General features: G+C 28.9%; 1 protein-coding gene across 1 annotated transcript; it reads right to left on the reverse strand.

Annotated features, from left to right (window-relative positions):
- Positions 1–1697: 1697 nt before the first annotated feature.
- Positions 1698–3830, reverse strand: LOC136079496 (uncharacterized). Its single transcript, XM_065795233.1, has 5 exons — positions 3389–3830; positions 3018–3272; positions 2644–2823; positions 2069–2310; positions 1698–1877 (listed from the first exon to the last, which is right to left on the reverse strand). The coding sequence occupies exons 1-5, from the start codon at positions 3582–3584 to the stop codon at positions 1698–1700; spliced, it is 1053 nt and encodes a 350-aa protein (XP_065651305.1). The 5' UTR covers positions 3585–3830.
- Between the last annotated feature and the right edge of the window lie 10015 nt (positions 3831–13845).

Consider the following 13845-nt stretch of genomic DNA (forward strand, 5'->3'; position numbering starts at 1 on the left):
CTAGGGTTAGAGTTACGGTTATATTAAATTATTTTCAATAATCATATACCTCTAAATATTCAAAGTAGATATATTATCCCAAGCAAAATTATACGTATTTAATACGTATTTTTTTGTATTTTTTTTTTCGTATTATTTACGGTACTTATGGCCGCTGATTGGGATTTTTAAATACGTATCTTTTGAACGTATTAATACGTATTTATTTATTTTTTTCGTATTATTTACTGTACTATAGGTTGTTTTAAATACCTATCTTAATAGAACTTTTTTTAACCATTATTTACGTAACTTCGACAATTAAATTTATAAGCTATATATAACAAAAAAGACAATTTTTTTTTTTTAAATTTTTTTTCAAAGTTTATTACTTTATTTCGAGTATCGTTGCTTCGGCTGCTCTAAGAAAAGAATTTCGAGTCATTTGATTAAGTTTCTTTAACAGCTCAGATAAACTGCTTTAACAGCATCGTTTACTTGCACGATTAACACGTCTTTAAGAACTTTTGAAACAATATCTAAACGTACAAATAGTTTCTAAAAAACATACCAAACAGTATCTAAATGTGCCAACAACAAAAATAAGCAATAATATTTAAAGAACTATTACAGGGTCTCAAGAATGTTCTCATCCCAAACGTATATTACTACCCAACAAAAGATATGTCTTGTGTGGCAATAATACGTCAAATACACAAACTAATACATAAATAAATATAAAAATATCATAAACTAAATGTTTTTATCTTGAATTACATCTTGTTGTTTAACCTCTTCCACAAATCTAGACATAAATAACAAAACAAAAACATACTATGTACAGTTAAACATACTACCTACAGCTAAGTATATAACCATATGTTTGTCTAGTGTCTGTTCATTATTGTAGTAAAATAATTTTTTTTAAAGCAGTTTTTTACTACTTTTAACTAATTTTTTAACTGTTTTGTTATGTGACATGTTTTATTAAAACATGGTTTGTTGCAAAAACTCTTGATTGTTAAATATGTTATGAACATCATCTGAAATAAATATTAACAAATTATGTTAGTAGCCATGACAAAAATCAAACATATTCCCATAAATAAACATATCATATGCTAATATTTTTTGAACTTATAAGTCTTCTTAACAATAAAAAAGACTTTATATTTTAACAATTTATTTTCAAATTAATAAAATAATTGGTTTTTAATCAAACTCAAGAATTTCTGGTGTAGTTTCTTCAGCTGTCGTAGACTTAAAATTTCGATTTCTTTGATTGATTCTCTTTAATTGTTCCGAAATCGCAACATTTATTTGGACCAACGACACACCTTTATGAACTTTCATAACAACATCTAAATTACATGTATTAAATTTTTTTGGGCTAATCATATTCAAAAGACATTAAATAGGGTCTCAAAAAATAATCTTTAATTGATCCCAGGGATCAATTTATTTTATTATTCTTCTTTTTCCCTCTTCTTTATCTACTAAATGTTACTAAAAGAAAGGTAAGCAATTTTATCCCATTTTGCTTACCTATACATGCAGATGTATATATATATATATAAATATATATATATATATATATATATATATATATATATATATATATATATACATACATTTAATGATTCATATAAGGTAATATATAATTATAAATAAGATAATATATAATTTATACAAAGTAATAATTGTAATTTTCATATATATTAAATATATTGACCTTGAATTATGAAAACAAAGTTTCCCTTTATTGAAGAAAAACCTTTTTTATCGCGTTTTCCATCTCTAGAATAGCAACTGAGAACATTGTCTTTTAGTAAACTTCTCAATAAATTTAGTATGGTCTTGTTGACATTTGAGTCCGACCTCTTCCGCAAGTAACGCATCTAAACAGGAACAACAATTAGAAATTATCCATTTGTACATTTTGCTTTACATTAACATTTAAAAAGATAATTTTATACAAATCCAAAATAAATATATAATGAAAATAAAAAATATAATGACAAAATATATAATGAAAATAAATATTTCATCTATAGAATACCTAATGGAAATATCACAAGAGTTTACTTACCAGAGTAGTTCTTTTTCCATTGTCACCATCTATCTCTATACCGAACCGTTCAAAATCAACTTCACTCCCAAGTGGAAGACAATTCGAAAAATTGCTATCTGCATGCTGATGCTTATTTTGACATTGTTGATCTAAACGATGATTTATCACATTTTGTTCTGCACGCATTTGTTGTGTTTCTTTAAATAATTTCTCAAACCACGTAACAACATGCGTACAATGATGGGCACAAGGAATATAATCTAAAAAAAATTAAAACAGTCCGGTAACGTAACATCAGATCCAGAGCAAATTATAAAACCATTCCTGAACCGGTAAATGCAGATGGAGAAATAGTTTGTATTTTATTATGTAAAATATTAGAATTTACTTATTATAATTAACGAGAACAAAATTAAGATTGTGATTAATAATGATAAAAGATTAAACTGTCTTATATGTTATAAAACAAGCCATAAAACAAAAATATTTAATAATTACAAAAATCTTCAGTATAATTAGGAATTATAGCAAAAAACCATTACTCAATATATTTTAAAGAATAATCTTCAACAGAATAAAATTAAGTAACTCACAAGAGATTGGTGTTGGAGTTTGAACAGAGTTTGAAATTGAAAAATCAGGAACTAGTGCTGAGTTATCTGGAAATGAAGGATAGTTATTAGATGAAGTGGTTTGGCAGTTAGAACTAAATTTTCTAACTTTGGCTAAGGGTCGTAAAAACTCCTGCGTATCAAATATGCCATGATCATCATCTAAAAAAAACTTTTGTCAGTATTGATTAGTTACATAAAAGTTATACAAATCAAACATATTCCTATATGCAAATCAAACATATTCCTATATGTAGATATAAAAAATGCTATATGCAGATATAAAAAATGCTATATGCTGATTAATCAGTCAACATAGCCTGTTCTTGTTTAACAAAATAAAACAGTTAGCTTACTAGAAAACGATGCTGAAGTTTGATTTAAGGATGGATGAGAAACTAATGACGGTGTATGAGTAATCAAAGGGTTGTTTAAATAGGAAGTGGTATGGCTATTTGAAGTTATTTTGCTGATTTTGGATGGTAGTTGACAATATTCCTGACTGTTAAATCTGCTAGGGGCATATATAATTCTGCTACCATCTTCAGCCGAACTAAGGTCAGAATTTTCCTCAGCTAGTTGCTCCTTTGCCCTTGCTGATTTGAGAGTTACTACAAAAATAAAATTATAAAGATATTAAATTAAACTGTTTAATAGTTAAAAAAAAAAGAAAACTTTTCTCCTTGAAATGTCGGTTGAAATGCATACTCTCAGTAAAAATACCTACAGATGTTACTGGACAATACTCGTACTTCATAGGAAATCCAGTCAGCACCTGGCACTTCATGGTTTAGTAACATACTTTCCAATTTCTTCCCTACTCTACAGTTGGGCCACAAAACGCATCCTGAATCTTTAAACCATTTACTGGACACTGTTGCCACTTCATTATCAATATTAAAAATAACTACTGAATAAGACATCTGTAATAAACAAAAATTTCAAATACATAATATTCACAAAAAAAATTGCTTAATTTAAATAAATGAATATAAAAAAATAGTTAATTACCATATAAGACCTATTATTGTTTACCTATTATTTACCATATAAGAGTAATACAAATTCATGCTGCTAAACAGCGTTCAAATATACTTCAAGAACTAACATTATGCAAATTTAAACTTCAAAACAAAGAAACAATAAAATGTGTAAATGTAGTTCATAATTTTACAATATATATTTTAAATAGCTGTCCAAATAAATTAAAGCAATTGTAAGAAATGTATAAATAAATATAACAATCAAAAATACATGCTCTATATCATAAATACACACAGAACAAACTACAAATACAGTATAATACAAATTTATTATCTTATTTGAAAAAGTATATAGAATTCTTAAATATAATAAGAACTTAAATCTCTGATAATGGGATTACAACAAAGGAAGAAGAGTATGGGAGACAACAACATTTAATAACAATATCAGAAAACGGAATTGTATGCAAAGTGTCACTAAGACAACTAACTTTGAAAATAGATAATTTTGAACTTGCAAGTGGCACGTCATAAAAGTTTGTTTGCACAGTAAAACACCTGGCTAAGAATAATGGGCTTTTTAAGTCTTCTTGTAAGATGTTAACTATTTGATAGCACTTTTGTCCTACCATCACGCAAACCGCTTGAAAACCTTTGATTTTTGTAATGGCACACTTTATATTGCAAAAAATTACCAAGATTTGGTAAAGGCCCACTACAATGTTGAAGGGAAACTCCATCGGTGTGAACTTTCCTAGAATGTTCAGATTTGTTATCAGAAAGACTAGAAGCTACTTGCTGAAGCGGCAAATATCCACTTCGAATTCTTCGTTTTAAATGACCAAGAGCATTTTCAAAGGGAAAAACACAAAAATTGCCAAGAGGTCCAAATTGTAAACAATCATTATGCAGATGTTTAAGAGAATGCACATTATATGACATAAATGATTTGCCATACAAGGCAACAGCCTTTGTAACAAATATTTTTAGCAACTCGCCACAATATTTAATAACTTCATGCTCTTGTGATCTACATAATAGAAATATGGAACTATGTAAAATAAGAAAATGTTCATAAACTGGTTTACTAAGAATATCACACAAAACAATAGGCCCTGAATAAAGGAGAAATGATCGAAATTCTGTTGCCTTCCACTTATTCATACTCTCCAATGAACGAGGCCTTCTGTTAAAATCTGATGGAAAGAACGATGAAACATGAATTAATCGAGCTGATATTGTTTTTAGTGATTGCGAAGATAGCTTAACACTGAATGGTCCAGAAGACAAAAAACTTAGAAGTTTTCGTACTACCCCCAGACAGACAGAATGCATATAGTCATTTGGAAAACTATTAATTGGATGAATAGGAATTCCTAACAAAGGTGTCACACCGTTATGATGACTATCGTCTTCTCTAGAAACAAAACTTTCTAATGTTCTCAGGGGTGCATCTGTTTCTAAAAATACAACCTTGTTTAGCCATTCACCCTCTACAGTGCACTTGTCACAGGTGGAATATCCTGAATGATACTTTATGCACTTAATAAATGCACGTGCAGGGGCATCACATACAATATTAGTTATATCAATTTTGCACAAGTCTGAGTTAATTATAACACCATTGCTTTAAAGATGATTTATCTCAGTCACAAATTCGGAAAAAAACTCTTGTAAATTTGGTTTTCCCATTCCACTAAAAATAGCAACAACTTTTGGTGACAATGAATCGTTAACTTTTTTTACCAGAATTGGCCAAAATGATATTTCCGAATTGTGATAGATTGGAAGACCATCATATTAAATTGCAAACAGATAATTGATGGGTTAGACACACTCAATGTTTGAAGAAAAGGTTCAACACCAATATAAAAAAATTCACCATTAGTTACAATTCTAGTTGTTGCAGGTTTTGAATTTAATAATGTTTTTGAACACTTTGGTAGGTGAGGATGATAAGGTTTTAAAATACATAACAGTTTGTCCATTGTTGCATAAGGTATATTGTTTTCAATCGCACAATCGCGTAACTTAATTTGCAACTCAAATTCACTTGGGTTATCGCCACAAGAATCACTGCTGGTAGAAACTTCATTGCACGAAGAATATAATGGAGACTCATAATCTCCATTATATTCTTCGTGCAATGAAACAGGTTCAAAATCAAAACAATCAGAATGTACATTTAAGTTTTCGGATTTTTCCAAATGTAAATTGTCATCTTGATATCCTAAAATTAAAATTAAACAACAATTCAAATCATAACTAAACAGAATATATAATGTAATAAATAAAATAAACAACATAGGCAATGACTAATATAAATATTATAATTGATAAATAAAAAGGATTTTGTGAAAACATAAAATTTATGATAAAACAAACCGTTTTTGATATTCAAGAAATTACTAACTGCAATGGTAACTTTTCTACGTTTATTTCTTGAGGAAGACATTTGATATAGAATTATAGTAAAATAAGAATCTGCAAATAAAACATCTACATTAGGGTTGACATTTGTGCAGGTATTTACGTAGGAGAACTGTGCTTTCATACGTAAAATATAGATTATCCAGGACAAATTTGAATATCTATCTATATATATATATATATAAATATATATATATATATATATATATATATATATATAATATATAGATATAAAACATATGATAATATATATATATATATATATATATATATATATATATATATATAATATATAGATATAAAACATATGATAATATATATATATATATATATATATATATATATATATATATATAATACTGTAACTATACATTATATAGCTATAAGATAATAAAATAGATATTATAATAAATAATATAATTGATAATATAATAATATAATAGATAATAGTATAATATATATATTATATAGCTATAAGATCCTAATGCCCCGCAGATCTTATTACCCTTCTTTACTCTATATATCATATAATACTATGGTTATTATTACAATGATGAAAATTAAAATTATAATTATACGTAATACTAGTTGAACTAAATCAAAACCTCTAATGACACGGTTCGTTTTCTATTAAAAATTGCCTTCAAATTTCAGTTAAATAATAATTTAAAATATTAAATATTTAAGTTAAATATTAAATTAAACGCCGTGTCTGCATGCCCGGCAGCCGGGTAGTAAAAACGTAAAGCCTACATGCCCGGCAGTTCAAATACGCATGCTCTTCTTTTTATATAATTGAAAATGCCGGGCAGATGTAAATACCTGCAACTGCATTCGAATATTCTATCTATCTGGCAGTAGAATAAACTAATATATCTTCTTATGTTAAAAGTGCCGGGTGGATTATATATGCAGAAACTTTTTGCCCGGCATTTATATTAACTTTATAGTTTTTCTTTTTTAAAAAGTGAAAAAAAAAAAAGATGAGAATGTATCGATAATATGCGCATGCGTACTTGAACTGCCGGGCATGTAGGCTTTACGTTTTCATTACCCGGCTGCCGGGCATGCAGACACTGTGTAAATTAAATTAATAAAAATTAAACATTACTTGATTAAATAATCAATAATATAGTATACTTATCACTGTATATTTTAGTTTATATAACTGATATAATATAGTGGTGATTGCTGAAAAAAAATCACACGCCTCGAGTCATTTATCTCATTTATAAAAAAAAAACCTTTGAAATGTTTTGCTACCATATTTAACCGCGAATAAATTTTGTAAAGTATTTTAAAATACGTAAAAGTACGTATTTTAACCTTTTAGATATTGTTTTTAGTTTAAATGCGTATTAATACGTAAACATACGGATTAAAAGATACGTACTATTTAATACGTCATATATACGTAAGTTTAGGTATCTTACGTATTATTTTGCGCAAATACTAATTTAGTACGTATAATTTTGCTTGGGATATTATTAACGAAATTATAAATACGGGTCGCCAAAAAGTAATCAAGGTTCCAAATACAGGAAATATAATAGAAAATAAGATACCTAATACAGGGAATATAATAGAAAACAGTATATACATAAGGATCCATCAACATAGAATCTAAATGACATGATTTTAACAATAATGAAATTATTATATAAATATATTCACCATTCTAGTATTAGTGAAATTAATATCTATACTTAATATTGTAAAATTATTGTTTATCTCCTTATATTTATTATTCTCTTATTCCAGTTTTCTCAGGTACTCTACTTCATTAACATTATCCGTGATATAAGTAAATTATCATTTCAGTAATATCCGGATTGTTAGAGTTGGTATAGGGTCCGAATCATTTAATCACTTAAAGATTTTCGGCTAGAGAATATTTTAAGTGGTTTCTCATTTAGAATATTTCTGAGGGTTGGGTCTTTTTCAATTCTCCAATGCTTATTGACCATTTTCATGATTTCACTTCCTGTTGCATCGTACGGAAGACTCAAAGGAATTCTGTTCGTCGAGAAATTCTTTGTAAGATCACCTTTTATGGTCTCCTTGATATTTTTTGTTTTTTTGCAGAGAATCAGATCCGTTTGGGAAAATTTAAAGGCTCTATTAACTTGGTGGTTAATAATGCTTAGTGGGTATCTAATGGGAGACTAAATAAGCCTATTTAGTCTCAAGACTTGGCTATATATAATCCCAACCTTTTAATGTCTCAGGTGATTAGAGTGAAAATTGAGAAGTGCTAAAGTATCGGTTTTTTATAGGTTTGAGCAAATAGTGCCATCTATATTCTTTTCCAGGACCAGATCTATGAAGTTTACTGGTTTAGTAGAGCAATCAAGGTTATGTTCTTGTGTAAGTTGTTCATAAATGATTTTAGTTCTTCAAGAACATTTATATTGCCATTGAAGAACAAGAGGATATCATCTATAAATCCTTTGTATAAAACAATATTATTTCCAAAGTTTTGAACAATTTTTTCATCTAGTTCACTTATAAAGATGTTTACATATGGGGGTGCCATCCTTGTTCCTGTGGTGGTTCCAAATTTTTGTTTGAACGTACGGGATTCAAACATGAATACGCTGTTGTCTAGAACTAGCCTGAGTAGTCTATTAAATTGAATAATTGGTATAATAGGTGGAAAACTTTGAGGTAGTTTTAGTGATCTCCACTGATTGCGTATGAATTTTTTCACTGCCAGGATGTCTTCATTATGTGGAATGTTAGTGTAAAGAGAAACTACATCCGCTGTAACTAGCATATACTCACAAGGTGGAACTGGCGTCATTCTTAGAATTTCTAGTAAGTGTGTTGAATCTTTAAAATACGACGGTAGTGACTCAGCCATAGGTCGTAGGTATTTAACGACATATTCTGAGATATTATTGGTAGGACCTTCGCGCCCAGACACAATTGGTCTTCTTCTAGCATTATGTTAACTTCTAGCATTATGTTAATTTTGTTTTCGTACTCTTTCTTATCTAGAACACATATACCACATCCTTTGTCGGTTTTCTTGATGATAATGCTATGGTCTTTTTTTAGTTTTTTTATTGCTTTATATTCACCTGGTTGCATGTTCATTGTGTCTTTGTTATTTTGTTTTGTTGCTGGACTCTCTGTTTCTTTTTCTATGATCGTAAAAAACCTTTTTTCGTTCTTGTCTATTCTAAGCATCCAATTAAGGTTAGGTCTTGAAAACAGATGTTTTATTTGTTTTTTGTCTTTTACTTTATTTTTATGTTCTTGTTTTTGTTGTTCAAAGAACGTTCAGCAGTAGATCGTTCTTTTGAATTTCAAAATTCGTTTGTAATACATGTTAAAAAGGGGTTTTTGAGTTTTCGCTATTCATTTCAGACCTCTTTCTAGTAAATCTAGTTCTACATCGCTTAGGGGTTGTTTAGCAAGATTGGTAATTGATTTGTTGCGCATTTGTCTCTTCATGTCAAATATTGATTTTTTAAGTTGTGTTTTATATTAATTGCTGAGTTTTTTCCGCCATGAAGAAACGAATAGGTTCCCGAATGATATACACGGTGGTCATGGTTTTTCATTCACGGTGTATAGTAGTTTCCGACTCTCGGTGATCAATGAATAGGGCTAAATTATAGATAAAGATATTTATAAATCCATGCGATGGTTTATATCTTGTAACTACATTCCTAAGTGTAGTGATTTTAATAGAACACAAGCAGCCTTAAATGCCTCAGAAAGTAGCGGAGATGTCCAGGTAATTTTTAGAAGTAGGCGTATTCTTATCTCTTGCATATAGGGATTGCAATCCCGGGCATGAATTACGATCCCGGGATTTCGGGATTGAAGTAAATAAAATCCCGGGATCCCGGGATTTTATATAATGTGAGATATTTGCTAAAAAACAGAATTTAATACTGCATATATGAATATACTTTTTGATGTTATCAATTTTTTATTTAATTTCATTATGCCTTAATGACTTAAATTAATTTTCTATGGCGCCTTAAATTGTTTTAATTGTGTAACAGGCAGCAGGTGTATATAAAGATCTTAAAATAATGCAGAAATATATATACGGTACCTTCCATATTATGTTTTAAGATTACAGACTTTACAGAATAACCTTCATCAAATAATTGGATATGTAAATAACATTTGAACATTTAAAGTGCATTTGACTAAAGTAACTAAACAATCAAAATTTCAAAATAAATTTGTAAACATAAATTTTCTTAAATTTGCCTACCGATGTAGCTGCTGTAGCAACAAGCTACTTTGTAAAAAATAACATAATAAGTTGTTTGTTATTATTGAGAGACAAAAATTAAAGAAAATCTTAATTTTATATTTATAAATAAATGGTAGCTAAATAATAAATGTAAAACAAAAAAACAATTCATATTAAATGCATATTTTATTTACAAACTTTCTTTTTTTGTCTAAAATATGCCCGGAGGAATAGTAGAGCATTTAAGGTTTGGCCATTTAGCCTACTCCTTATTTTACTTCCCAAATACCCAGCTGCAGAAAATGCCCGCTCAGGTTCGATGCTCGTCGGTGGAATAGATAACAAATATTGGTATAGGGGAGACCGGGGCTAGTTGGCCGCAGGGGTAAGTTGACGAACTGCGTTTATCTTTAGAGCCTTTCATCAGAAAGTGACAAAAATTACTCAGAAACTTCCTCATTGACCATTTCATCATTCACTGTAATATTGTCAGGATTCGCGCATGTGCATGGGAGATATTGAGATTAATGCGTTTTTTGGACAAAAACGTAACTTTTAGAACATCGCTTCCTTTTTACTTTACAAAGAAAATATTTAGTCGTATGAAAAAAAAATTATTGTAAAAGTTCCAGTCACAATTGGTTTACTATATCCAGTCAGACTTTTTTTTCAAAGCTGCCGTTTTTCAGGATCTATAGACTGTTTATTAAAAAAAAAGCTTTCGGGGTAAGTTGACAAATTTTTCATGGGGTAAGTTGGCTCATAGCATTTACTATGGAAAAAAATATTTTTTTTTATAAAGTTATTTTTTTTAATTTTTTTTATTTTTAACAATATTGAAAATATTTATTCTTACAAAAGAATTAAAAAAAAATTTTGTTTAGTTTTTTTTTCTACAGATAAAAGGTGGGTTACTGTTTGGCTTTTATACGGACTAATATTTGGTACCAGCTAAAAGTAATATTAAATTTTGGGATAAAATTGTTGCAAAAATTAATTTTTAAAAAATTTCTATTAATTTTGCACTTAAAAGTGCATTAATAATCATTTTTATAGTTTGCGCCAACTTACCCCGTGGTGGGGTAAGTTGGCGAAAATTTTTTTTTTTTGAGGGTCCGGAAAGGCCCCAAGAATTTTTTTTTGTAAATGAATGCAAATTTTATAAGATACCCTAATCCATACTCTTTAAGACTACACTTTAATATTTTTAAAAAAATGTACTCTTTGGGCTACAGAGCTCATAGAGTAAAAACCGAGCCAACTAGCCCCGGTCTCCCCTACTAATTCCAAATTATGCCCCCGGTTTCCACCATTTTCAAACAGATGCATTTCTTTCTTTATGATTGACATTAAATTTGAAGTTTGTGTTTCTGCAGCATTATATAACTCGTTATAATTCAGTATAGTTACCCAACTTTGAAAATTTTGTTTTACAAAATAATTTAATTAGTTCAATCCTGCTATAATCCCGAAAATCCCGTGATTTTGTGTTTAGAATCCCGGGATTTACGGGACCCAAAAACGTCCGGGATACGGGATCCCGGACGTTTTTGGGATCCGATTTGAGAGTTTTTAGAGAGATTTGTGAGTTTTATAGAGAGAGAGGTGGTTAAAGAAAACATGATTTCTATTTTATTAACAAGCGCGTTGAATTTAACAAGTTTAAAAAATTATTATGCTGTTATGTAACAAAATTAATAATTATTTAAAAATGATCTCAAAATAACTAAAAAATTTCTGTTTTTAATGCTTTGAAAAAATTATGCATTGGAAAAGGGTTAGGGGCAAGAAGTCAATTTTGTAAAAAAGCATACAGATGTGTACAATGGGGAGGGGTTCCTTAATCAGTGGTTTTACTGCATACATACTTTATGGATATCCCCTAAGATTTCTTAACTCCCCCGTGAAGGCTTTTAGGTGCTCTAAACTAGCTGACATCTGTAATTCACCAAATAACGCCACAGCATATTTGCACTTTTATGGATCGGCAGTCTATTAATGGTTAAAGACAAACATTACGAAGTGTATATTATGGCTTAGATCTAAAATGCCATCTTTAATTTTTTTTGATACCATCTTTTATCAAAATAACATCTTTTATCGTAAAATACGTATACTCACCAACTAAACCAATAAAGAAGTAATATGATGCAACTAAATACAGTTAAAAAAAAATAAAAAATAACAACTTAAGTAAAAATAAGATAACTGCAAAGAAATATCTAAAGTAGAGTATTCAATGCAAAAAATTAAATTTTTAAATAAATTGCACCAATAACGTATCGTGGAAGATTTACAAAATTAACTTTATAGTAACATCTGAGTTTTAAGGCATTTTCAATAGTGTCATAACTTTAGCTGGAATATCTACACAATAGTGATTACAATGTAGTTACTCTTGTTAGAATACGGAACATTTAACAGCCCATCGGCTAGGTCTTCTCTAAATGTCAGCAAAGTACCTTAATTACTTTCATGATTACTGCTTTTACTATCAGTGGTAAGTTCTTAAATCCTTTCTGCTGCATTTATGGATTTCAGCCCTATTAACTCCTACTTATGGATTCGAGTCCGAATATTATAGATTTCAGTCCTATTAAGTCCTTTTATTAAGTCGTATTAACTGTTTATTTACGCAACCAGAAGTTTTAACTTCTTCATTTACAACATAGTTACAAAGGGTATTTCTTAACTGTGCTAATTTAAAAGTCTTTCTACAAGCATTGCTAAATCAATTGTGTTTTCCTTCCACTTTAGGAACTTCTTAAATAATTTATGTTAAAAAATTTCACTGATTTAATAATTGTTATTGATGCTTTCTAAAAATTTTATTCAAATAAACATTTAAATAAACTGATTGGCATTAGCTAGTTAACTCTAAGAATATAAAAAGGAGAGATTCGTTCTGATTATACAAACTTATGCATAACATTGACAAGATAAATATTGGAAAACGTTTTCCACTTATTCAAACTATTTGAGAGGGGATTGCTTTATCACTCTTAAAGCTGCAATTATGTTAAAAAAGAAATGCTCCCTCCTAATAAAAGGCAGCATTTCTTTTTACATGACAGAATTTCAGATACATGAAACTCACTATCAATTGAATGTGTAACAGCAAAAACAGCTTTTAATTTATGGCTGAGTAACAACCAAACATAACTTCTGTAAATTACAGTTGTTTTTCATTCTGAATAATGTTGTTTTAGTTTGCACTCAAATTACTGTTGTTTTGCACTCTATTTGTTATAGTATTACAGTACAATACTATAACAAATAGAGTGCAAAACAACACATTCACCGGGTCTGTCTAACACAGAGTAAACTACTACTACAAGTACTATTTATGTGTACTTGATTAACACGTTCATATTAATTTTTTGAATATGTTATTTAGTTATAAATTGTAATTACATGACAATGAAAGCAGGTGATGCTGCTTGATTTTTTGCACAATCGTTTACCAAAAATAATGTTGTTTATAATCGTTTTTTAAAATACAGTTGTCCTTTTTTATATAAGTACTAAAATCTAAGCCGTATAAACCTAAAA

Source organism: Hydra vulgaris, chromosome 04 (genome assembly GCF_038396675.1).
Source record: "Hydra vulgaris chromosome 04, alternate assembly HydraT2T_AEP".
Classification (NCBI taxonomy): domain Eukaryota; kingdom Metazoa; phylum Cnidaria; class Hydrozoa; order Anthoathecata; family Hydridae; genus Hydra; species Hydra vulgaris.

What these genes read in the sequence shown, in the direction of transcription:
- LOC136079496 (XM_065795233.1), bottom strand. Translation starts at nt 3,584, where the DNA reads ATGTCTTATTCAGTAGTTATTTTTAATATTGATAATGAAGTGGCAACA. An exon ending in AGTATTGTCCAGTAACATCT is followed by an intron (nt 3,273 to 3,388) that starts GTAGGTATTTTT and finishes TTATTTTTGTAG; the next exon opens with TAACTCTCAAATCAGCAAGG. An exon ending in ATGGAAAAAGAACTACTCTG is followed by an intron (nt 1,878 to 2,068) that starts GTAAGTAAACTC and finishes GTTCCTGTTTAG; the next exon opens with ATGCGTTACTTGCGGAAGAG.